This window comes from Eschrichtius robustus, chromosome 1 (assembly GCF_028021215.1).
Source record: "Eschrichtius robustus isolate mEscRob2 chromosome 1, mEscRob2.pri, whole genome shotgun sequence".
In the NCBI taxonomy this organism is placed as follows: Eukaryota; Metazoa; Chordata; class Mammalia; order Artiodactyla; family Eschrichtiidae; genus Eschrichtius; species Eschrichtius robustus.
Genome location: NC_090824.1, coordinates 9,057,978 through 9,084,376, shown reverse-complemented (window position 1 = coordinate 9,084,376; position 26,399 = coordinate 9,057,978). Strand labels below are relative to the sequence as shown.

General features: G+C 51.3%; 1 protein-coding gene across 2 annotated transcripts in view; it reads left to right on the top strand.

Annotated features, from left to right (window-relative positions):
* The first annotated feature begins 1,651 nt into the window (after nucleotides 1-1,651).
* TUNAR (TCL1 upstream neural differentiation-associated RNA) overlaps nucleotides 1,652-26,399 on the top strand; it is a 50,396-nt gene continuing 25,648 nt past the window's right edge. The window contains exon 1 of one of the 2 annotated variants that reach the window (XM_068551099.1): nucleotides 1,652-1,830. Coding sequence is in view for 1 of the 2 variants with exons in the window: in XM_068551019.1 (XP_068407120.1) it covers nucleotides 2,418-2,429 (12 nt within the window). In the remaining variant the exon portion in view is untranslated. Of the gene's footprint in view, nucleotides 1,831-2,260; nucleotides 2,430-26,399 lie in introns of those variants that run through there. The other variant, XM_068551019.1, reaches the window with a different exon arrangement.

Genomic DNA, 26,399 nt, shown 5'->3' with positions numbered 1-26,399 from the left:
TACAGGTTTCTGTTTGGATGGGTTTGCAGGGTTTTTCAACAAGAGCTACTGACATCTGAATAATAATTATGGTAATAATCATCACCATCATCATTATCATCATCATCGGAGGAAGAGTCCTGTCAATGGGCTGACAAAACCCACTCGGGTCTTGGTATTTCCCAAAGCCCCTCAGGGATGGGATCTGCCCTGGTGAGACCCACTGCTAGGATGTGGGCAAAGAGGTTCCCCTTCTCCTTTTTGGGGTCATCTTCTGCCTCTTTCTCCCCATATCCACACCAGAGAGGAAGAGAGGACAGTAGGGTGAGGAAGGGGTGTGGGCTTGGTCCAGGGGGTGAGGTGGCAGGAATGAGCGGTCTTCCCAGGAGTGGGGAAGTGAGGCTCTCTGCACTCAGCTGCTGAAGAGGGTCAGTGGTGGTGTGTGGGAGCTTGGAAATAAGGAGGCCTGGGCTCTGCTTGCTTTGAGGCTCCCAGTGGACCTGGGCAAGTCATCTCCCTCATCCAGACAAGTGGTCCCTGCCTGCAATGAGGACTTCCACAGACCCTTGCCCCACTTTCCTGGGCTTTGGGGTGTATTTTGGGGGAGGTCCTAGAGGATTAGGAGACAGGCTGTAGCTTTACAGCTAATACATGTTCACATTTGTGGGGCACCTTAGGTGCTAGCATTTAGCTACCAGCTTTGGGGATGAACACTCTATTTTACAGAAGATGTGAAGTAACTTAGGGCACATTCTATATACATATTGCGGGAAATTGGAGGGGCCCCAAATCCCAAAATAGAAAGGCATCCCGAGCCAGATTAAAGGGTCCACCCCCAATGTGAGCAACTGGATACGGGGTGGGGTAGGCTGGGGAGGTGCCACACTGGGGTTGGTTTGATCACAACGAAACTGCCCCCGACATCCTGGGCCATCCTTCTGGTTTGGGGAAGGAAGGAGGAGCTCAGAAAAGCGAGCTGAGCGACCTGGGCTTCCATGATGAAGAGACAGCGCAGGAGCAAAATGTCCAGGAAGGAGTGAGAGAGACCAGAGGAAGGAGGCGCCTCTTCCACCCGCGTCCTCGGGTCCCCAACTACGCCACGTGGGTGGGAGCGTGTCACACACACTCACGCGCCCACTGCCACATTCCTCGCGCTCTCGCCCCGGCCGGGCCCATATCCGCGCGCCTGTAGGCTCCCGGCCTCCACGGGCCACGTCGCCGCCACCTGCTGCTGCATCCCTAGTTAAGGGGAAGGCGCATCTCCGCGCCTCCCCCATCAGCCCCCACCCCCAGCTCGGTGCGGGCCTTCCCCCCACCCCCATACTCCAGGGCCGTGCTGTAGGACGTCTTCCCCGGGCCCCCTCCCCAACGCAGAGGCGGAGGCGGAAGGAGGAGCTCCGGCTGCAGCCACCCGCCCTCCCCCCACCTCCGGAGCTCGCCCTCCCCTCCCCTCCCTTCCCCTCGGCTGCCGCAGCCCCGCTGGTCGCGCGCGTCAGCGTGGGCTCCCCAGAGCGAGTCGCTAGGTAACAGGGCGGGCTCCGCAGACCCGGGGCAGGGGAAGCCCAGGCGCGTCGTCAGCAGCGGCGGTGCGGGGCGGGGCGGGGCGGGGCGGGGCGGGGGCGGGGGCGGGGGCGGGGGGCGCACGGACCCTCCTCCGTCCGGGCCTGCGGACCCAGGCTGGCCCGCCGCCTCCTCCCAGGACGCCTTAACCCGCGCGGTTCGCCGCCGCCGAGGTGCCCCTCCCTTGCAGGGACCCCGACGCAGCCAGCCCCTTCCTCCTTCCCAGCCGGTGCGCACAGCTTTGCGCGGGGCAGGGTGGGCGCCCCGCTGTCGCGGCCGCCGTCGCCGCCGGTAAGCTGCTCTCGGGGGCCGGGGCTGGGGCGGGGAGGAGGGAGAGCGGGAAGAGCGGGGCAGCTCCCGCCACCACGGCCGCCGGACCGGCCATGTGCTAAAGTTTCTGGGGCTCTGCGCCCCACCGGGCGGGCGCGCGGCGCGGGGCTCAGCGGCGCGGTGGGTGGGGCGGCGCGGTCCTGCCGGGTGCCTGCCACCCCCGGACCCGCGGGGCGCAGCTCTGCGCGCTCTCACGCTCTCTCTTCCTCTCTTCTCCTCCGCGCTGCCTCCCCGAGGTCCTCCTGCCGAGCCCCGGCGCGGGGCATGAGGAGCCCCGGGGCGCCGCCCGGAGACTACCCGGCTGCGCGCACACCTCGAGAGCGGCGGACCGGGACATGAGCCGCGCGCGCGGGGTCCGGCGCCCGGCGGCCAGCCCCAGCTGGCGGCGGCCAGCGGATCGGCGCTGCCCGGGAGAATGAGGCAGGAGCCGGCGGCAGCCTTCTCTTTCTCCTCTTCCTCCTCTTCGCCTTCCTCCGGCTCAGGCACCGCGGGCCCGGGCCAGGCTGTGGCTCTGCTGCGTGCCCCGCGCGCCCCCCGCCCGCCTCCGGATGCACTGCTCGGTAAGCCAGGCCCTCCGCCGCGGAAACAAAGCCCCTTCGCCCGGCCCCGGAGGCTGCCTCTGAGCCCCCTGCTCGGCCCCCACCCAGAGCCTGCGGCGTTTCTTACTGAACCCCTGGATTCCCCCGTTCCCCAAACCCTGCCTAGAGGCCGAACTGCCCGGGCGCCTTCGAGACCTGGTGCTTTCCTGGGCCATCAGGGAGGCAGATGCGGGCTTGACACGCAGGCAGGAGGAGACCTGTTTGGTCTCCATAATGCTATATGCCACCTGGGTTCAGACTCTTCATTTGTGGAGGGAGTCGACTCATATATAGTGACCTCGAAACTGGTGTCCAGGCTGTGCTGGGTAGTATGTCTCCAAACCACCGGAGGAAGTGCGTTTCCCTTCTTCTCTGGCTCAGATGAGGAAACTGAGGCCCAGGGCGGTTGAATGACTTAATGAAGGTCACAGGGCCAGGAAGCGCAAGCCAGGGAGACCAGGATTGGAAACCAGGGTGCTCATTCCACCTCTCCCTCGAGCTGATCCTTTTGTAACAAACACACCTGTCCCATTTCTTCTACTAACTGCTTCCGTCTGGAGTTACTGCGTGTGTGTGAAAATACTTGTGCTGATGAGTATCTGCTTGGATGAAATAAATTGCTGGTAGCACGTATTTTTTTTTTTTTTTGTCCATCCCTCCATCACATAGTTGCTCACCCTTATGTGATCTGTAAGTGCACGGCCGCTTCTGTTCAGGTAGGAAGAGGATATGTTCCCCTGGGTGCTCTCTTTCCTGGGATTCTGTTTCTCCCAGGCCTCTGAAAGGTGGGAAAGGGCAGAGTTCAGATCCTCCTGTGTGCCTCTTCTATGCTGTGTGTGCCCGGCACATGCTCGGCCTCAGAACCATGTGGTAAACCTTTCTGTAGGGTGAGGACTAATCAAAGCTCCTGCCCCTGGTTGTGTAAGTCTTAGAGATGGTTACTTAACAGGCTGATCCCAGATGGCCACTGTGTAGGAACCAACCCTGCCCGAAATTTTATCTTGGCTCACATTTGCCAACCCTCCATGTCAGCAGAACTTCCCACATCTCAATCCAGAAGAAAAGGAGAGGGGGGTTTATTGTAGACAGGAGGCCTTAGCTTGCCCCCAACTCTCTGGTTTTGTAGCTCTTAACTGTTTGCTTAAGTGCGTTTAGGTCGACCCTGAAAGGGGAAGCCACGCGGAATCATTTGGTCCTGGTCTGAGTGGCTTGTTTACTCGGTTGAGTCACCAAGTGTTGAGCTTGGTGGTCTGCAGGACTCGGATGGTGTTGGTGTCAGCGCAGGGAAAGGCCATCGGTTTCTCTGTCAGTGAAATGACGGGTCACAGTGGATGAACTCTCAGATCCCTTCCAGTGAAATGATTCTTCGAGTGGCAGAAGAGGGGGTTACAGGCCGGAGCTAGGGGGTGCGAGCTGATCAGACCCACACATGCGGACAGATAACTTGGTGGTCGAATAGGTTGTTGATTTCCAAGAGGAGGATATGGTGCCCGAGGGAGCAGCAAAATTCAGGTTCCACCCAAAGGAGGTGAAGCCTGGGCAGTGCTTTAGTGGATTATTTATTAGGCTAAAGCATGGTGGCTATAAAATGTCCCAACGTGCCAGATTGGGTTCATAGGACAGGTTAGGCATTTCATTTGGAGAGATGACATTGACCCCTAAGAACTGATGAAATACAACGCATCAACTAGATGTCCAGCCGGCTCGAAAGTGACCAGCTGGTGAGCCTGCCTGTTCCTTTCAGAAGGAATCTGTCATAGCTGCATAGGTAAAACCTTCTCAGCCTAAACAATTAAAGCAAGTAAATAAAGTGATTTTTAGACTCTCCTCTCTCCATTGTTTGCTGATTATATTAGGGAAGGGTGGAGCCTCTCTCAGCAGTAATAGAGGAACTGTCACAAGGAAGGGGGACCACTAGGATGTTTAGACCCTGACTTAGTCTTTGCCTGTTGATTACAGCTAAATTCGTCCACTTGACCTATGGGCCCTTAAGGGGGTTGTTATAGGTCTTTTAAAGATGTGGATCAATGAACCTTTTAAAGCGTTACTGAATCTCAAATGAAATGGGCATGTCCCACCTTTTTTTCCCAGAAACTAAGCTCCCAGCGGGTTTTATGACTGTTTGATATTTACAGAACCAGAGCAAAGCTTTCATTTTTGACAAGCTCATGGGGTCTGTGAATGGCAAGTAATGCATCTTGTGTGGACATATTAATCTACCAGCATTGTGTGTTTTAGCTCCCCATGACTAACGGGTGAGGTTTTGAATAAAAATGAATGCAGAGAAACAATCTTCATGAAGTTACTTTTGAAAATGATAATGTAATTATGAGAGAACAGTTTTTCTGTCACATATCATACTATTGCTACCCAGAGCCTGATTACACAGAAAAATATTACTCTTGTTCCTCATAGTCAGTGTTTAATTCATCAGTTCTCTCTTATTTTTTGCTCTTTTTTACCCTCCTGGCGTGAAAGTGTGCAATTGAGAAAAAGAGTCTCCCTTTTCTATTCTGTTTTGTCTTAAACCCACTTCTGTTCTGGAAGATCGCTAAAGCTGACCTCTTCCACACCATATATAATGGCGTCATGTTCAGGTATATTCTAGGTGCCTCATGTTTCTCTTGGGAGAGCAGGAGGGGTATGTATCACAAATGAATGACAACAGTGAGACATTTCCCTGGTGGACATCCCATTTCTAACTCAGGAGTCTAGACCAGGAACTCTTTTGATCAGAGCTGACGAGCCCCGCATTGTGAGAACCCACCTCGGATACTGCAGCATTTGTGCAATGTTAAGGATGTACGCAGGTACCTATTGGGCATGTTCCTTTTCTCTAAAATGAACATCCTCCAGAGGCCCAGAGACCTGGGATTTATTCTTGACTCTGCTGTGAATTGGCTTTGTGACCTTGGATAAGCCATCTCCATTCTTGGGGTCTTCATTTACATCTGTGCAATGAGTGTGTATGTTTGTATGTGTCCCTGTGTTCATGTGCATGTGTATATATTAGTGCCAGGAGACCCCCTCCAACTCTAAGCCCGAAGAGTCCTCGGAATCTGGATGTAGCTGGTTATTAATAGCTCCAGAGTGCCCTGTGCTTTAAGGTTACATAACATTTTCAATTAAACATCTGTATAAACAGTAAAGTACTGGTTATTATAAAAAAGTGTATTGATTATCCTAAGTAGGGACTCTACCCTGTGTGATGAAAGAACTTTTCATCTTAAAGGCAATAATGCCAGCTTTCCCATCATGGCACCTTGCGGGTGGCATCTTGGCACACAACGGAGAGGGCTGAGCCAGGACCCTCTCTAGGGTCCATGCGGCAGGAGCCACAGGAGCCACTATGTAATTTGGGTCAACGGGGTAGGAGAAATGTCACATCTAGCTGTATAGCTCGAGGTCCAGGGGACATGGAGGTTTCGCCGTAGTCTTAGGCTGTTCCTGGAAGGTAGGAGGGGAAGTATTTAATTACTGTTTGCAGTTGTTTTGAAAATGGAAAGTACTTTGATTAGAGCCTTGAATTCAGCTGAAGCTGAAAAATGGTGAGAAGTTCGTAGATTTGGCAGTGGTGTTTTTGCCGGGTTCTCTGGGCAGGCTTGCTTGTCACACTTTAAATAGTCTGTGGTCAGAGGTCAGGTTTCCTAGCGAAGCTGCAGTCATCATCAGATAAAGAGAACGGGAGAAAGGAACCACCAGTCCTTAAACATTTTGTCCCCCCGGCTCTGCAAAGTAGATCTTACGAACCCTTGTTCTAGATTCGGAGCCTGATCTTGGAGAGCTGAAGTGTGTCGCTCAAAGTCGCACGGTTATTGAATGGCAGAAACAAGTACGATTTCAAGTGCATTCTGCTGGGGTTGAAAGCATCCTTCCCTTACCTGACACACTTCACGTCCCCTGATGCTGCAGCGTGTCTGGAAACCAAATTGCATCCTTCTTCCCGAATTTTTAAATAACACATGGCACAGAGAGGGCATGCCAAAGATTTGATGTATATAACATATGGGGGTGATTTGGCTCTTGAGAGACTTCTGAATCCAAAATGTTGGATTTCTTTGAACTCTATGTCGAATGTATTAGATTTGAAAGATACTCAGAAATAAGCCAGGTGTTACCCTACAAGGGTTAGTGTTGGTAGTTCTTCGGGGGAAGCTAAAATAACTCCTTAGATGCCATGTCACCCTAAGTTCTACGGGAAGTGACCACAAGCTGGCGCGTGGGATGTTTTGGAAGGCGTTGCCAGCCTGCACCTCGCGAAAAGGGACACAGAATAAAAGTTATGTACCAGAAGCTTTCGGAAAGAGCGTGACTCGTCTTCCAGCATGCCACACGGGTTAATCCTCCCCCAGACAGCAAACTAGAGAAAGAAGTAGGAGGAACATATACAGGAACTTAAAGGTTCACCTACAGCTCTTAAGAATTTCCAGGACTTAGAGGAGGAATGGTCAGTCTCAAGAACTTTTCAAGCCCCCAAATAGAGATGCCGTCACAGCAGATATTTCGTGGAGCCTGCGGAGGTCCACCCACGTTAGTATAGCTGCTGCCGTCTTTGCTGATAGCTCTACAAATCTGGGTGAGTCTCATCCATACCCAGGACAGGAGATTCCAGAATCCTGTCTGCAACACACAATTTGCAGAGTTAGGTAAAGGGAAGTCATTGAAATCACCCTTCCTTACATTCTAGTAATGATACTCAAGCTGGCTGTCTTCGCCAGCAGTTTAAATTCCTTCCAGCACTGATGCTGGCCTTGCCCATGTCATAGGAGTGATGTCTTAACAAAAAGGACCTTCCCTCCACCTCTTCTGGATTCCTGAATGGCTTCTGTGCCAAGAGCTTCGAGTTTCATGAAAGGTGATTAATGAGAAAAAGCAGACAGAATGAGTTGGAAGACTCAATTGTGATTCACCTGTCATCTGTAAAATACCAAAACATCTTAGCAGCCAGCACAATTTTTCGATATGGTGAATGAGAAATTACATTGCATGTCCCTAGTGAGACCCATAGAGTTTGTACCCTTTGCCCCCAAGCCTTGAGAGAGCAGATTCCTGGTAGCTTCAGTTCTGGGCCAGATTTTTAGTACCTTTGGCTAGTCAATGGCAGAGAATGCAAAAGTGGCCGTACAGAGGCATCGGCGGTTAGGCAAGAGGGCAGTGAAGTCCCTGGCCTCTGATTTGTGATTCCTGTGAACACTTATTTGGGGCCTAGTAAGTAGAAATGATTTAACACCCATTTCCAGCATTGGGAAGCACAGAATTTTACTAAATTTACTAAAGAATTTTATATATTTCATGCTGTCTTCATATGTGGCTTGTGACAAGTGTAAATGAGACTCTACATGGGTTTAAAAGCCTACACCTTTAAAAGCCCTTCTGGTAGACTTCGAGGGCTTGCCTTAGTATTTGCTAGGCTGAATGCTTCTGCACTCAACATCATTGAAACCAGACTTACCGGTCAGGTGGGGTGTTTGGGAGGCTCTGTGTATTCTCACTTGGTTCAGTCTCTCAACAAACTGTGATGAGCCACTCTATATGCCTCATTTAACATCCCCAAGCAGAAGCACATGTAAGGAATGCCCAGGGCCTCCTGTTTTTCCATCATCCCAGGTTTTGAGCCTATGTCTGCTAATATAGTCTGGGATCCTGACCAAGACCATTTCGTTCTGCCACAGATAAACCACTCAAGTTACATTGGCCTCTGTGTGACCCGCCCCACCCCCCGAAAGATTCTTGATTCCTTTTCATTCAGAAGATCGATGATAATGGCAATCATCTTTTAATGATCAATATTGACAAGTCTTCTGTTTTTAAATAAAGTGAATGTGTCTTGAGAGCATCATGCATAAGCTGAAAATGATTTATGAGTGCATGTAGTCCCATTAACTTGCTGAGAGGGCTTTATTGAAAACTTCTGAAAAAGTAAGCCCGGCTTTACAGTGTTAAACGTTAAAGGTAGAAATGGAAGCCCGTGTTCTCCACCCAGAAAGCAGGAGTAGAAGAATACACTTGTTCTCTAAAAGGGAGTGTTGAGACTTTTCTCAGTTTTACCAACAAGATCAACATCGGTCCGAAAATTTCCTATGGGTGCTGAGGTTGTCATAAGCCTGCTCCGGGATATCCCTGTGGAGTTGGAGAGCTGCTCTGTCCATCTGTCCAGGCATGGTGCCCTCTCCTCCATTGGGTGTGCCTCCCTGGTCCTGCCCGATCACTTTGGTGATCACTGGGGTCATTCTTCCATCGGACGGGGGTTGACTGTCAACAGCAGAACAAAAATCCATTGAACACCAGCTCTGTTCCAGGCACTGCAGGGCATTGGGGCTGCAGTGGTGGACCACAGACAGCTGCAGTGTATCCACACATGGCTCCTGTTCCTGTAGGCCTGGCACGGCACCACTGCCCTTTAGGGCCCATTCCAAATCTGCAGCGGAGCAAGGAGGCCAGTGAGGAGAGCCCAGCCTGGGAGTGAGGGGGCCTGCTTGTCAGCCCTGTCTCACCTGGGCACCTGGGGACAAGCCTCTGCCCCACTCTGGCCCTCCACTGGCTTCCCTTGGCTGTGAAGTGCAAGGACTGAGCCATGCAGGGTTTTTTCCAAGCGGGATCCAGGTACCACTTCCATGGAAGCATCCGGGGAGCTTGCTAAAATACAGATTCCTGGGCCTTGTGGCAGACCTATTGAGTCAGAACCTCAGAGGGTAGGGGCCCAGAATCTGTATTTTTAGCACCCTCCCAGTAATTCTTATCTCAGGAGCAATAAAAATGCGAGAACCACTGATTCTTATAGGTAGTTAATCACTCATCCCCCTTCTTGCTCCAAAATACTCAGAATATGGCGCCCCCTCCCATGCTGGCCACTCTCCCCACCTCCACCCAAGCCATTCTCTTCTCTCCTGCTCTTTCTGTTTCGCTGCTGCCCTCTACAGTTTGCTTTCCAGTGGCCCCCAGAGGGAGCCTTCTAAAGGACCATGACCTTTTCTGCTCAGAGCTCGCCAGTGTCCTTGAGAGCAATGGCCAACGACTTTGGGAAGGCCTCCAGGGCCCTGCACAATCTGGCCCTGGGTCCGACCTCCACTCCTGCCACCTCCCCTTGCTTCTCCCCTTCTAGCCACAGTGGCTTCGTGCTGTTCCTGAAACCCACACAGCTGCCCGAGAGCCCTGTCACTCTCCGTGAGCCCATGGGACCTGGGGACCGACAAGGAAGGGGGCTTGGCAGGTGGGGAACAGCCCCAAGGAGCTGCTCTTCTCTGTCCCCCCACTGCTTTGAAACCCTGTACAGACGGATGCTCTCACGCTCCCTTGGGGCCAGGCTCAGCTTCCAGGCCCTCCACCAAATACAGGCTGTTTTAGGAGCAGCCCTTTAATTCAGAGCACCATATTATGGGGTGAGTCATCACTGGACGGGATCATTGAACTGGGCCTGGAGATCTCTTTCAGAGGACTCTTCTAGAAAGACCCTGATCCCCTCCCTTAGGCTGGATGTCTCTTCAGCCACAGTTAACCCTGGGGGCCCTGCCATCCCTCCTCTTCCGTCCACAAACATTCCCAGGGCAGCAGCTGTGTCCAGGCATCATTGCAGGCCTGCCGTACACGGGAGACGCAGCGGCTCTGGGGTCTGCTTGGTTTCGTCTCCAACTCCGGCTCTTGCTTTCATAAAGATGGAACAGGGAGGCCTGGACCGTAGTCCTCTGGCCTCTGTCTTCTCCCACCGAGGAAGAGGAGCTCTGGCCTGTTTTTCAGGAGTGGCTCTCCTGGGGCCCGGGTGAAGCAAACCGATCTCAGAAATATTGAGTGTGTGCCGAGTAGGAGGGAGAGATGGACCATCTCATAAGATTCGCCTCCAAGGAGACCTGACCACGTAACCTGGTGTAGAGATTTAAGACATAAAGAGTGTCTTAGACAAGTCAACACATGGCACTAGTTCAGGGTCCCTTGAAGCCAGCCTGCCCGGCAGTGTATCGCATGAAAAAGGCCATGAAAACCTCAGACCCTACTGGGTCCTGCGCATGGTAGGTGCTTCTCCTTGAATCTCGTGGAAGGAACCATTTTCACTCTTAGCATCCATCTCACAGGTTCCTGCAGTGGACACGTGGACCAGGCCGTCACTGAGAGGCCATCAGGTAGGATGGTGTGGGGATACAGGGAAAAAAAGATGCTCTCTGTCTTCAGTGGACTCAGAGACAGTCGGGGAAACGCGTAACTACCCTGTAGCTAATTAGAGTGGTTGACGTGCCCCGAGAAGGCAAAGGTGGGAACGATGGCTTTGGATGGGGGAGGGTGGGGGCATGAGCCTTGAGAGATGAGTAGGAATTTGTCAAGCAGAGATGACGGCGAAAGGCATTCCAGGCAGGAGGGAGAGTGTGAGCAAATGTGCAGAGGCTGGACCATCGGGGGTAGGTGAGCAGGTGGTGTAGGGCTGTAGCGTCGGGCTGCTGGAGCACAGGTGCGTCAGTCCTGTCCCTGTGGGAGTGGGCCTGGAGTGCCAGGTTAAGGAGGGTGCCGTGTCTCACAGGTGATGGGGAGCCATGGGAAGTGCTTGCGTGAGGGTGTGGGCTTTAACAAGACAGCTGGTGGTCCTGCTTCCTGCTCCCCTGTAATGTCTGTATTATGGTGAAGGTGTGTAAAAGGTATAAATGTATTAAAAGGTGTATAAAAAGAAGGCGTCGTCCGTGCAGGATGAGCGTGATTGTCTGGGGCGTGACCTCCAGGCCCTGTTTCTCTGATTGCCCTGTGTCTACTGCTGTGTATCTGTTGAGTGATCCTCCAGGCCCCGCTGCCCAGACCCCAGCTCCACTGACCCTGCCGGACTCGGAGGGGAAGCGAGGTGGCCACTGGCTGTAGCACTTGCTGCCCAGCCGTCGTGGACTCCGGCCAACGGGAAATGGAGCAGGCAGTGTCCCAGCCTGATTCACTGAGCCGTGGGTCTCCCTGCACCTCTGCAAACGCATTCAGGCTGCTCCTGGCCTAAAAACAATGCTCCCAGACCTACAGACACAGCTGAGAGGATCCAGGGCATGTGTTCGCCGGCCAGCTTCCCTGAGCTTCCCCCAGCAACGGGCTCGATGGGCGGGAAAGGGGTCAGTTTCAGGAACCAAAGCCCATGCCATTCTGATCATTAACTCTGAAATCAACATGCTCGGTGGGATGGGTGACTTCTGCAGAGCCAGTGGGGCGGACCCAAGGAAGAGGGTCCCAGGGGTCCTCTACCTTCTCACTGCTAAGAGAAGGAGAGGGAGAGAAAAGGCGTGTTCCATAGTCCGGTGGGCAAATTCTTAGCTGTTTCTGGGGAGTTTGGCCCTGGAAAAGAGACTTCTTTAGGAGAGGTTGACTGCAAAATCATGCCAAGGGCAAAGCATCCCGGGCAGTTTGAAGAGCTGCCGCCTGCTGGAGAGCGCACCACCCCAGAATGTGGGCTCGGGAAAGGCATGCAGCTCCACCCTCTCAATGGCCCCATTGATAGGTCAAAAAATTGAGGCCCAGGGAGGAGAAGCAACTGGCCCAAGGTCACACAGTGGGATTGGAACCCAGCAGGGCATCAAGTCATTCTGGAGTTGGTCATGATCTTTGAAGCTGGCCAGTGCCCAGTGTTGGCGGAAGTCCATGTGGAAATGGACAGTTTGTACTCACACTGCTTTGTCCCCAACCAGTCACAGAGGATGTGGCTTTCTCCTTGTTCCTTTGCCCTTCCTCTTGGAAGCCAGGCCCAGAGCCAGGGTCCTGGGCAACCAGAATTGGAGGGGGCTGGGAATACCCCTAGATCTCTGGCCCTTTCTTCACTTGCTCGTTTCTGAAGCTTGTGTGGATGTTTGATGCAAGGAGAGAACAGTATCAGAGCAAATCAGAATGCTTCTCAGCGTCTGGGCATGGGAAGAACTGACGCTGAGGTCTCTTTGGAGCTCAGGGTATCATGAAAAGCCCCACCAGTTATCCAGGAAAGCCTGCCACCCAGACTCTCCAAGCTCCTTGGATGTACCCGAGTCTAGCCCAAACCGCCATTGGCATCTGCATCCGTGTCTCTGTCTCCTCCCAACTGTCTGTTCCTGCATCCCCAGCACCAGGGACAGAGCTTGCTTAGTGCTAGGAGTGGCTCCAGGCCTCTTAGTGGCTGAGTGAGGGGTGCTATGTGGAAAGGGATCTGTTTGATGAGCTTCTGGAGCAACCCGGCTCTCCTGGCTGTGTTTCGCCTTATCAAGGAGGTTCTCCCAAATGCGTGAGAAGCTGATGTCAGTCCTGCCGGCTGACTTCAGAACAGTAAAACCTTCAAGGCTTTATTAGGCAGATATATAAGTACAGTTCCCGTTCATGAAGTGCGTCCGTCACAGCCCTCAGGAACATGAAGGAATTGTTTGCAGACTTTCCCAGGTTATTACCCCCAAACTTGGTAAATGTATGTTTTAGATAAATAATCTTGGGAGGCCCGTATGTTATGGCAGTTCGGGACAGAGGTAATCTACCTGCTGGCAGGTTTCATAGGTTTCACCACCTTATATACACTTATTTTTAATGGAAGAGTAGAGCAGAGCTAAAAAATATTATCCTCATGTGGAGGGAGGCTAAATGTTTTAGAAAATGTATGGGTGCCACACAGGTAGGTAGGGTGGTTATTCTGAAGACATTTTGAGTGTCTGACCTCAGTCCCTCTGTTTTTCTGGTCAAGGACCTAACCCCTCCCAGATGGGAATGGCAGTTCTTCAACGAGATTTTGATTACTCTCACAGCCTCTTCCGGGGGGCATATGCGTGTTTTAGTTGAACCTGTTTTCAGAGTCAAACCGTGGAGCATCTAACTCACTGTGCGATTCTTGGACAATTTGCTTTCGCGTTTTTGGACCTTGTTTTCTCTTCTGTACAATGGCCGTAATAATAACAATTAGTGATAATCATAGCTTTTTTTTTTTTCTTCAATAGAGCCCTTTAATGTTTATTTATTTATTTTTGGCTGCGTTGGGTCTTCGTTTCTGTGCGACGGCTTTCTCTAGTTGTGGCGAGCGGGGGCCTCTCTTCGTCGCGGTGCGCGGGCCTCTCACCATCGCGGCCTCTCTTGTTGCGGAGCACAGGCTCCAGATGCGCAGGCTCAGTAATTGTGGCTCACGGGCCCAGCCGCTCCGCGGCCATGTGGGATCTTCCCAGACCAGGGCTCGAACCCGTGTCCCCTGCATTAGCAGGCAGATTCTCAACCACTGCGCCACCAGGGAAGCCCCATAGCTTTTATATACTAGGTGCTTACTCTGGGTGGAGACTTTGTGCTGAATAGATACTTTCCATGGACTATTTTATTTAATCTGAGCAAGAGCTCAATAAAGCAGTTACTTTTCTTATTCCCATTTTACAGATGGGGAAACTAAGGCTTAGAGAGTATTTATTGCTGCATATAAAACACCTCCAAATGGTGGCTTCAAACACTAGTCATCCTTTAAGTCCAGGGGCCGCCTGGGCTCAGCTCGATGGTTCTTGCTGAAGGCCTGTGAGATCAGTCAGGTTGTGGCTGTGGCTGGAATCATCCAGAAGCTTCCTCACTTCCATGCCTGGTACCTGGCCCAGGAGGACGCACACAGCCTGGGGGTGTGGGGGCTGTGCAGCTGGGGCTTCTCGGATCTCTTTGCGGCCTTTCCACGTGGTCTCTCCAGCAAGGTGGGCCAGGCCAGCTGGACTTCCTACATCGTGGCTCAGGGCTCCAGTGCGCATGTCCCAAGAGGGAGAGAGGTGTGGGAGGGCCGTCTGTATCGCCTTTTATGGCCAAGCCTTTGGAAATCATACAACATCACTTCCGGCATGTTCTGTCCCTTAGAAACAAATCACTAAGGCTGCCCACAGTGGAGCCCACATTGATGGGAAGGGCATTGCAGAATTTGGGGCACGTTTTAACCCACCATGGCGAGCATAGGTGGCTTGTACAGGGGGTGGACTTTGGTAGGCGGCGCAGTAGGGTGTGACCCAGGCGATAGGATCCTGAGCACATCCGGTCACCCCCCCTGACATTTATAAACACTGACCACCTTGCTCTGCGGAAAACCGGAGCTCCCTAAACCCCGGCACACTCCCGTCCACCTTTCAGGTGTGCTCCCCGAAGAAGCAAACAAAGCTGCTAAGAGCCCCATGTCTGCTTTTCGGTTCAAAGAGGTGCTGGTGCAGACCCTGTGTGTGCCCCACCTCGCCTCCCCTTTCGTGCCCTCGCCTCCCTCCCCTGCACTCTGGTCTCTGCTCACTTTCTTGGGCCCTTTGGCACTTTTGCCTCCGTGAACATTTCTGCATCAACAAGTATTAAAAGTTGTATCTCATGACTGAGTTGATATCAAGATGAATATTTTAATGTTATATATCAAAGCATTTTCTTCTAAGTAAAAGTTCATTTTTTTCTTCTGATTTTTAAAAGAAATGGAAACGTTTCTGTGAGTCCTGAGCCCTGTGCCCCCTGCATCTGATGGAAAAGTCAGGCCTGCCTGCACCTACCCTCCCTGCCCTCCATTCCCTCCCCGTCCTCTCCTTTCCTCTCCTCCCTCCACCGGTACTACTTCTCTTTCTCTCTCTTTTGTTTTTAATGCACATTCTTTTTTAAAAGTTATTTGTTTTATTTATTTATTTTTGGCTGCATTGGGTCTTTGTCGCTGCACGGGGGCTTTCTCTAGTTGTGGCGAGCGGGGGCTACTCTTCCTTGTGGTGCGCGGGCTTCTCATTGCGGTGGCTTCTCTTGTTGCGGAGCACGGGCTCTAGGCGTGTGGGCTTCAGTAGTTATGGCACATGGGCTCAGTAGTTGTGGCGCAGGGGCTTAGTTGCTCCACAGAATGTGGAATCCTCCCAGACCAGCGCTGGAACCCATGTCCCCTGCATTGGCCGGCAGATTCCTAACCACTGCGCCACCAGGGAAGGCCCACATTCTTTTTTTTTTTAATTAGTTATCTATTTTATACGCATCAGTGTATACATGTCAATCCCAATCTCCCAATTCATCCCCCCCACCCCTCCACCCCCGCTTTCCCTCCTTGGTGTCCATACATTTCTTCTCTACATCTGTGTCTCTATTTCTGCCTTGCAAAGCAGTTCTTCTGTACCATTTTTCTAGATTCCACATACATGCGTTAATATACAATATTTGTTTTTCTCTTTCTGACTTACTTCACTCTGTATGACAGTCTCTAGGTCCATCCACGTCTCTACAAATGACCCAATTTCGTTTCTTTTTATGGCTGAGTAATATTCCATTGTATATATGCACCACATCTTCTTTATCCATTCGTCTGTCGATGGGCATTTAGGTTGCTTCTATGCCCTGGCTATTGTAAATAGTGCTGCAGTGAACACTGGGGTGCGCGTGTCTTTTGAATTACGGTTTCCTCTGGGACTCCTTCACTCTTGATTCCAGTCCCCACTTTGCGGGCCGTTCTCCTCTCCTGGACCGTGAACCTCTAGGTTCTCGTCTGTATCCCCTGGGCTAGAACCAGAACTGGGAACGGAATGCTCCCCTGACTCTGCCCCTCTTCTTTCCACTGGCGCTTCACCGGGGATGGGCCTTCCTTGTGAGAAGGGACTTAAGCAGGGGCTTCTTCCCCATAAGCCCACGAGCAGTCACCCCTGTCTGGTTCTGGTTTCTGGCTTTCTCACTTCTTGTTTCCTTGAAAGCTTTAAAGAGGTGGCAGCACAGAGAGATGACTTCTCTCGGGGTTGTTGCCGGAGGTCCTGCATCTTTTTTTTAATAAATTTATTTATTTTTTATTTTTGGCTGCATTGGGTCTTCGTTGCTGTGCATGGGCTTTCTTTAGTTGCGGTGAGCGGGGGCTACTCTTCATTGCGGTGTGCAGGCTTCTCATTGTGGTGGCTTCTCTTATTTCGGAGCACGGGCTCTTGGTGCGCGGGCTTCAGTAGTTGTGGCGCACGGGCTTAGTTGCTCCATGGCATGTGGGATCTTCCCAGACCAGGGCTCGAACCCGTGTCCCCTGCATCGGCAGGTGGATTCTTTTTTTTTTTTTTAACATCTTTATTGGAGTATAATTGCTTTACAATGGTGTGTTAGTTTCTGCTGTGTAACAAAGTGAATCAGCTATACATATACATATATCCACATATCTCCTCCCTCTTGCGTCTCCCTCCCTCCCACCCTCCCTATCCCACGCCTCTAGGTGGTCGCAAAGCACCAAGCTGATCTCCCTGTGCTATGCGGCTGCTTCCCACTAGCTATCTGTTTTACATTTGGTAGTGTATATATGTCCATGCCACTCTCTCACTTGGTCCCAGCTTACCCTTCCCCCTCCCCATGTCCTCAAGTCCATTCTCCACGTCTGCGTTTTTATCCCTGTCCTGCCCCTAGGTTCTTCAGGACCATTTTGTTTGTTTTTTTTTTTTTTTAGATTCCATATATATGTGTTAGCATACGGTATTTGTTTTTCTCTTTCTGACTTACTTCACTCTGTATGACAGACTCTAGGTCCATCCACCTCACTACAAATAACTCAGTTTCATTTCTTTTTATGGCTGAGTAATCTTCAATTGTATATATGTGCTGCACCTTCTTTATCCATTCATCTGTCGATGGACATATAGGTTGCTTCCATGTTCTAGCTATTGTAAATAGTGCTGCAATGAACATTGTGGTACATGACTCTTTTTGAATTATGGTTTTCTCAGGGTATATGCCCAGTAGTGGGATTGCTGGGTCGTATGGTAGTTCTATTTTTAGTTTTTTAAGGAACCTCCATACTGTTCTCCATAGTGGCTGTATCAATTTACATTCCCACCAACAGTGCAGGAGGGTTTCCTTTTCTCCACACCCTCTCCAGTATTTATTGTTTGTAGATTTTTTATGATGGCCATTCTGAGTGGTGTGAGGTGATACCTCATTGTAGTTTTGATTTGCATTTCTCTGATGATTAGTGATGTTGAGCATCCTTTCATGTGTTTGTTGGCAATCTGTATATCTTCTTTGGAGAAATGTCTATTTAGGTCTTCTGGCAGGCAGATTCTTAACCACTGCGCCACCAGGGAAGCGCTGGAGGTCCTGCATCTTGATTGGCACATGGGGTGGCAAGAATCAACACCCCTTCCCCAAGCAGGCTTATAATCATCCTTTCATCCATCCAGAGACTTTTCATTGAGTAGCTGTTGTGTGCCAACAAGTCCTACCTGGTGTCTGTCCTCGTGGAACCCAGAGGGGCAGAAAGACAGAAAAGTCAACACGTGAATTATTATAATCACTAGGAGATCGTGGATAAGGAATCAACATTTCATGAAAACTAAAGCCAGAAGTGAAGTCTGGCTTCACAAAGGAGAAACGGTCACAGAAAAATCATCATCAGCTGTCAGGACGTCTCCCTTCCCCGCTGTCTGGAGCCCCAGGTCTCACCATCTGGTTCCTCCCTTCTCCCCCCGTCTCTCAACTCTGGCTTTCTCTTCCTGCTCTTCTGAGCATACGGCTCAGTAATGGTCACCCCAGAATGACAGCCTCAGCCTTATGTCTGCGTGACCTCACAACTCACTCCATCTCCTTGGGGGCCTAGATTCCCAGGAGAAAAGCTAAGTGGCCTGGCTTGGGTGGGGTCTTCTGTTCTAAGCAGCTGTGGCTGGGTGGGTGGGGTCACGTGGGGAGAGCTGACTCTCCTCACCTGTAATTGGGAAGGTTCCGCCGGATGGGTGTGCAGGGGTGGCATTTCACTACCCCATTTCATGGTTTAGGGTTGCAGTTGCCAGCCTTCTGGTATACACAGGTGGGAAAATTTGTTTAATGGAGGAATTGGCATGAGGTTGCCAAATTCCAATCTGCCCTCTGTTACCACCATCATATGATAAATATTAAGAAAAAATAGGAAAACCCTACTCCTGGAACTTTCAAAGAGTAATTATTTTTCATTAATTCATTTATTTAAGTCTAGTTAATTAGCCAATCACCATGCATTGTTCTTGGTTTGTTTTCATTTTGCCTAAGAGAACTAAGACCTTGGTCATAGACCTGATCTGGTCTGTGGACCCACACTGAGGACCCGAGGGCATTAAGGAGCCCACAGAGGTCACCTAACCATAGTAACAAAACACTGGCATGTGCTGGCACTGGGCTCAGAGCCTGACAGCACTATTTAATCCCGAGCCTCCCATTGCCTCCACCTTGTGAGATGGAGAAAATGAAGCTCAGGGCCTTGTCCAGAGTGGCACAGACAGCAAGAAAAGGAGCGGGATTTGATTCCAGGTTGTTGACTCCTAAAAAAGGGTCCTTTCGGGTGAGGGAGATGGATGGGGTCCCATCTGTAACAGAGGCAAGCCTGTGATATGGGTGAACTAGCAGAAGGAACGAACTGCTCAGAGACTAACAGAGCGACTCTGGAAACTTCCCCAGAGAAGTGTTTACTTAGGCCTTGAAGAGCAAGAAGGAAGCACTGGCCAGAGGAGGGAAGGAGGCACCCCAGGCAGGGGATGGACACAGGAGTGTGGATGCAGGTCTGGGAGACTGTGGAGAGCCCTGGCCAGACTGTGCAGTCAGAGCCAGCCGAGCCTGGGGTGCAGGGAAGCCACGCCAGCCAGTCTGCGATTTAAAAAGACAGCCTGTTGGTAACGTGGAGGTTGAACCAACATTTGCAAATTAGAAATCTGTGCTGCAAAACACTTTTAAATAAAGCAAATGTTTGGCTTTTGCAGAGAGACGCAAATGGGCTGATTACTGAAAATGCATTCTGGTGTAAAAGCTACACCAAGGTTTCGCCTCCCTGGGGGGCAGCCTTGAGAGTGACCTCGACTTTGAATGTTAATTCCCTTCTTGGAGAAAACCGCTGCCTTTTAGAACAACTTCCACCCTCTTCCCTGAGAGTCTCGTTGTAATTCATACAATGATTTTGTTTATAAAGCCAGTCAGGGCACAGTCGAATTTAGCAGCACTGTGGGTGGGCGGGGCTTAATGGCCCGAAATGACAGATGAGGAAAAAGGCTCAGACTACCTCGGGAGCGTGCCTAGGGTCACACGGGTAGAGCGGGAATGTGGACCAGGGTCTCTGTACTGCCAAGTCTCACCCCGATGGATGACTTCTTACCAAGTTCATAGCCCTGTGATTATGCAGTACACCTGCAAGTGGGAGGGTTTTTCTGATCTGGGCTCTCCTTTGTCATGTGTCCTTGCCGAGTGCTTAGTCTCCTGGGCTGCAGTAACAGTAACACAAGCTGGGTGGCTCAAAACAACAGAAATGTAATCTGGAGGCCAGAAGTCCGAAATCAAGGTGTCAGCGTGGCCACGCTCCTTCTGAAGGTTCTAGGGGAAAACCTTGCCTCTTCCAGGCTTTTCGTGGTTGCTGGCAATTCTTGGTGTTCAGTGGCTTATAGCTGCATCATTCCAATCTCTGCCTACATCTTCACGTGACATTCTCCCTGTGTGTCCTGTTTCTCTGTATCCAAACGTCCCTTAGGACCCACCCTGATCCAGTATGGCCTTATCTTAACTTGCTTACATCTGCAGAGACCCAAATAATGTCACGGGTACCAGTGGTTAGGACTTGAACACATCTTTTGGGGGACACGGTTCAACCCATTCCACTGAGAGACTGCCTGGGTGGCGGGGTCTCTAGTGGACCATGTCATGTCCTCAACCAGAAGGTTCTATGAGTAGTCACTTCTCTCCGGCCCGTGGCGGGTCTTACCTGTCCCCTTCTCAGGCTGACTCAGCACATACCCCGAGGGAGCCCCTGGATCCCTCTGGCCCCTGTGCCAGGATGGGGCGAAAACTCAGCTGCTGCCAGCTCGGCGCTCGCGGGGATGGGTTGTGCCGCTTTGGCATCTGTTTGGGATGCTGCCAGAGCCTGGACGCAGTGAGTGGGTGGCAGCACGGGCACATTGCGTGTTTGGGGGTGCAGGGTCGCCCCCGGCTGGCTGTAGCATCCTTCCCTGGGGCTCCAGACAGCACCTGGCGCCTTGCTCGGTCTGGGTATCATTCTGACCTCAGGGCGGCCAAGGGGCAGCTGTGTGTGGGGAGGTGGCACAGAGCTTAGACATTCGAGCTAGTCTGGTTCTTTCCCCTACCAGCTCACAGACATCTCCAGGGCAGGGACGTCTGGCCATCTCTGTTTTCGTTTCAGCACAGCTTTGGATGCGTGGGAGCTGCCATGTATTTACAAATTCAGTCACCCTGTGGCAGGCACTTGGGGCCCCCGAGATACCCCAGGGCGCATCTCTTCACTCCGTGTGCACTGCAGGGCTGCCGCGGGATTCGATGGCCTCGTGTATGTTTATTAAAACCACACGCTCGAAAAATGTCAACTCTGGTTATAATCCAGGGGATGTTTGAGGAGGAAGTGGCAGGACTTGACTGAAGAACAGAGCGTAGTCAAAGATGGCTCCTTGCAGGGATGGGTGGTAACGTGGCCCCGGTGGGAACAGATCATAGGAAAGGACGGTGGGTTTGGTCCCCTGTAGAAACTTGTTGCATTTGCAAGTGGAAACATGCAGATGAGTTATGCTCTAGATCTGTCAAGTCTGCAGCAACTGTGGTCCGTGAGGTGGGAACATTATGTCACTAGAGGAGACCAGAGAGAGGAGCACAGGCCGGGACCCTTTAGAGAATTCTATAAGAGGCCTTCTGCCAAGAGCTAGAGGAGACCCAAGAGGAGAGGGGGGACAGGGGTGAGGGCAGCACGGGGGTCTGGCCAGGAGCAGTCTGTCCTATTGGTAGCACAGAAGGCAGCCTGGGACGTTTAGGTTTGTAGGATGGGAATTCAGGGTCTTAGGAAACGGGAGCCTGGGGCAACCTGGGTGGGCGTGGGGTTGGCAAACCTGAAAATATAGGCTGCCTGGCCGTTTAAGGAAAAAAGTTTGCTGCAGAGAAGAATCCAAGTGGCCCAGGGCCAGCAGGGCAAGGGCCATGCTCTACCAACTCTTACGGCTCTGATGGTTTGGATCTGTCCTCACCCTCCGTGTGGCCTTGAGCCCCCAATTTGCTTGAATGCTCCCTGAGGGCAAGGGATGCTTCTGAAAGACCACAGGCTCTGCCAGCAGCCAGCAGAGTGCCAGATGCCTAGTCCAAGGGCGCAGTTGAGGAGACCTGTTGCCCAAGGCAACGTGCCAAGTGCTGAGTCCCCAACCCCCGCTGCCTTTGAGGATATTTTTCCCAGGGAGCATTTGGAAATGCCTGGGCCCCCTCGCTTTGCATTGGGATTCAGCTAATCTGAGGTGTGGCCTGGGCAGCAGTACGCTTGAAAGCTTCCACGGATCCTGCCTCCAGGGCTGAGATGCGAGATCTGGACTGATCGTGGCTCCACTGCTGGGCCCGGGCCCTGCCCTGCTGGGCCTGACTCATCGTTCAGCCCAAGGCCCAGCCTTGCAGACATGATGCTTGTGGTGGGTCTAGCACAGTTCCTGGTCCACAGACACCCTGGCTCCTGCTGATTGAAAGCAGAGAGCCGATTTTGCCACGCACAGTCTGGGCAAACTCTGCTCAAGGGAAGCAGCAGGTTTCTGGAAGAAGGAAGAGGGGCAGCCAGTGCTGGGTGGTCCCAAGCTGGGTCAGTGGCCGTGGGCACTGGAGAAAGGGCCAGTGGGATGGGAGAGTGTTTCAGGGAAAAGTGCCCATCTCCTTGGACTTGGTGTCCTTTTGGGGTGAAACAAATGCCATTTTGTCAGAGCTCCTCTCCTTGGGGACAAGATGATACAGTTCCCGCTAATGAGCTGTCGTTGAACACCCGCTATGTGTCGCATCTGTGCAAGGGGGTGGGGACCCCTAAATGAATTGGACAAATTAGACAGCCATGCCTGTTGGAGCCCAGCGGACTCTGGGCTCCCCAGACCCCCAGCCCCGTCTAACTCTGGGCAGCCGGAGAGCAGAGGAGGGAGAGAGGCGGTGCCGCTCTGTGACGATCGGGCTGGAGACTGGAGAGGGACGGGGCTTGTGGGGCCTCTGGTGGCCTTTGTGCTCATTAAAACATTTTTCTTTTCTTGGTATAAACTGTTCCCAGTCGACAGAGGAAGGAGGTTTGGAATCAGGCCCGTGACCTTCTGCAGGTGCTGAGCTGTGGGTCTATATAGATGGTTAGGTTTTTACATTTTTAAAAAAATCCCTAAGGCCGTGCTGTGCCTGAAAGAACAAGCTTTTCCACCAGTTGACGTGCTTCTCTCTGCCTGTGGAGCTTCAAGAGGTCTAAAAAGAGGATCCTGCCTGCCGGCCCCCTTAGCAAGCCGCTGATGGGACTGCAAGGATATACAGCCAAGGTCCAGAGGTCGTTAACGGGCAGGATGGGAGGATCCAGGTGCCCGAAGTGTCCTCATTCCAAGGGCTCTGTTGGAGTCGCTGGGGCGCTCTGTGGCATCCCCATTGGGTGGACCATTCATCCACGCGTAACCCCTGCCCAGTAGCTCCTCTCTGCTGGTGCTGGCTTGGAGCCGAGGGCAGAGACTGATCAGGCAGACTCACCGCTCTGGGAGTCAGGTCAGACAGTGGTGTCTCTAGAGGATGTGACAAATGCTGTCGGCCAGGTAAGAGCAGGGAGCGTGGACCAGCATTGAAGCCAGAAGAGGCTCATTAGAGAGGCTTCCTGGGGAGGGGAACCTCTGAGCTGTGTCTTAAAGGAGGAGTAGCAATCAGCCATGTGAAGGAGGGCAGTCCAGGCAGGAAGAACTGGGGAGGGGAGAGCTCTAGGCAAAATGTGCGGGGACCTGGCATGGGCCAGTGGGAGGGGCTGGACGCCAGGCCTGGGGCGGGAAAGACAGATGTGCATGCAGGTCTGACCTGCTGGGAGAAATGCTGGGACCCCAGCCTGGCTCGGGGTCCACAGAGCTGGGTTCCAGCAGAGCACGCGTGTGGACCTGTATTTGGTGCGTGTGTGTTCATGTTGGGGGCGGGGGGGAAGGTCAGGGGAGTGGAGAGTTGCTGCAGGACGAGGCAAGCCAAAATCCAGGCAGTGGGATGGTCAAGTCAACCAGTCAACTGTGCTTTACTGCGTGGCTCCTAATACAGGCTCACACGAGGTCCCAGGGGTCCACCCTCACCCCAGGGTCACAGTTCACTAAACCTCCCAACATTTCCACAAAGTGGGAATTATCATCGCATGTTAGCAATGATCTCGAATCCTTACAAGGCACCATCAGGGACTCAGCCTCTGCTCTTCCTGGCAGAGTTTTCTGGAATCTTCCCTCACCATTACCACTCTGTGCCCTAAACCTTCAGAACTTCTTTCACGTCCATTTTTCCTTCCTTTGAGCCCCCATACCTGCTCTTTTGTCCTCTGGAGCACTTCTTTGCTTTTGCCGCTCCTTGCCATCTTGGCTCAGGTGCCACCTCGGGCAGCCCCTTCTCCCTGACCTTGGCCGCTCCCACCTCAGCCTGTGGTCCCACATCACTGGCTCCTCTAGTGCACAGGGCTTTCCCATCACAGCATCCACCCCCAAGTGTCTTTTACTTGCTAATCCTTGCATGCGTACATCGTGCCTTGTGCACCTAGCGTGGTACCTGGCCCCAGGTAGGTGCTTAGTAAACTATCTGTTAAATAAATTCATGACTCATTGAGAAAGCAAAAGCTCAGTGAGATTAGGAAATGTTCTCAAGGTCATGCTGCCAGGGAGGCATTCACATGCCAGTGATGGCATTCAAAGCCGGTCTTCTCTTTGGCTCCACACGTGTCGGGTCCCCCCTGCACCACCCCAGCCTCTGCTTCCCTAACTCAGAGCCCAGGCTCATGAAAGGAGGGAACTGGCATGAGCCAGGCGGAGTGTCGGGGCCTAAGTATTTGGGTTTCATGGGAGACAGAGGCAGAGCTGAGAAATACAGGTTGGACTGATCCATCTAATTCAGGGAAGTGTGCAGGCCTCACTCTGAGCCCACTGGAGACTGTCTTGGGCAACAAGGTTCATTCCAGCCACATCTTTTGGGACGAGGTACCTCCTGCCCTGTTTGGTTCATAGTAAAGCCGGGACTTTTGAGAAGGGGCTGGGGCAGGCTAGAGTCAAGCCAGGGCTTGCATCACACCCACCTGAACTCCGGAGGCCATTCGAGCCTCCGCTGTCTCTCTTTTCATGAAAACAGAAAGACCTCTGCAGCATTTGCCTAGCTCTGCAGATAATGTAAGCACCAGAGCAGCTGTTTAAATCCCACTTGCAAATAGTTCTTTTAAAGTCCCCAGGCCCCCCGAAAGGTGTACAGACTTGTTTTGCACCTGTATTATTTGAAAAAAAAAATACTACTACTTTATGTCGATCTAATGCAGCAGTAGAGAGCTCTACAGTTTGCAAACAGTTTAGGAGCGTAAAGAACAGAATCTCCTTCCAGGCTTCTCTCTGGGGAGCCTTCCTCACCAAAGCTCCCCTCCCATATTTTCCGGGCCACCCATTAGCTCCCAGCAGGAGCTGCCTTGCCCTGCTTATTAAGCAGCCTCTAAAATAGTACTTTACACTTCATGCCCTGATTCGAGTTCACTTTTGCATTTGTTCCTTCAAATAGCTCTGCTTGGCATATCTTTTAATTTAACATTTGAAAATTTTTAAAATCAATACATGTACATTGTAACAAATCAAATTGTGTAGGCAGGGATACAATAAAATACCTGATATATTTTGCTTGCTTATTTTGTGGCAAGCGCTGTTCTGGGGATGCTACTTATATAAACTCATTTAATCCTCACCTCGACTGTTCCCATTTCTGCGTGAGCCAGGATTCACATCCAGGCAGTGGATTCATCACCTTTAGGCCATAGCTGTGGATGTCAGCTAAAGTGAAAAAGAAGGTTTGACTCCTCCTCCGACCATTCTTAACCTATTTTTATTAAAGTGCTTCAATCAGTTACTTTTTCATCTTTTAAATAAATGTCTTTGCCCATCATCCTTTCACAGTGCTTCTGTCTCTGCATTTTGGAAGATGAGGTTATCAGTGTCTTGCCATTTTTCCTGCCTTCCCTCTCAGATTCAGAATCACACACCTTATAGGGCTGATATTACATTGGGGTGTTTATATTTACCTCCTGTCCTATATTCTCTGCCATATGCTTTGTCTGTAGATTGACTCTAAAAATCAGAAACAGCAGGCAACATTGATACAATTATTGCTCTATCAGAAGTATCTGATGCTGGGTTAAACCATGTGCTGGGATGACATTTCTCCCTCCGGAGATCAGCGTCACAACCCCTGGATCACTCAAGGCAGAATGTCCCGTAACAGATCCAAATGGATTCTCTTTGCTTGTACTCCATCTGTTGCTTAAAATCATGCCATATTTTCGTTTGCTTCATGTTTGGATCATGACCTTATTATGAAAGATTTTGTTTTTTGTTTTTTCTTCCCCCCTGGAATTTCTAGTTGCCTTTCTTTTTTCCTTCTTGCTTTATCTGCCTTTGTCATATCTTCGTTTTTTTCACACTCTCCCTTTTTTCATACCACCTGTTCTGTTGAGCCCCTCCCAGGTTTTGTTTTTGTTTTTATCCTCTCAGGACCCTCTCTGTTCCTGAACCAAACGTTGCTGCTTCCTCTGCACACCACCTGCTCCCTAGAGATCTTTCTGGGCTCGCCTTTGCTGCTTTCCTGGGTTGGAGCCTCCTAAGAAAAGACACATGGAAAGTAAACTGTCTGAAAATGTCTGTATCTTATACTCACACTGAGGGCAGACTTCCAGGTTCAAAATGATTTTCCTAAAGAATCTTGAAGATTTGAGAGCTTTCCATGTTGCCCATGAGAAGTCTGATTCTAGGTTCCTTGTAGTTTTTCTATTTTCCTGTTTTTGTTTCCTGGCAGATTTTAGGACTCTTTCTTCATCCTTGGCATTTATGCATTATATGAGGATACCCTTCATTCATTCATTCTTCTGGACAGTTAACAGATCCCTATAATCTGAAGACTTGGTCCTTTAGCTCTGGGAGATCCTAATATATTTGATTTTTTAAAAATCAATTTGATTCCATTCCGCATTTCTGAACCCCTTATTTGCTGGTTTTTAAACCTTCCAGAATGGGTCTAGGTACTTTTCCCTTTTTTTCTCGTATTTTCTTATTTCTTTGCCTTTCTCCTAGAAATTTGTTC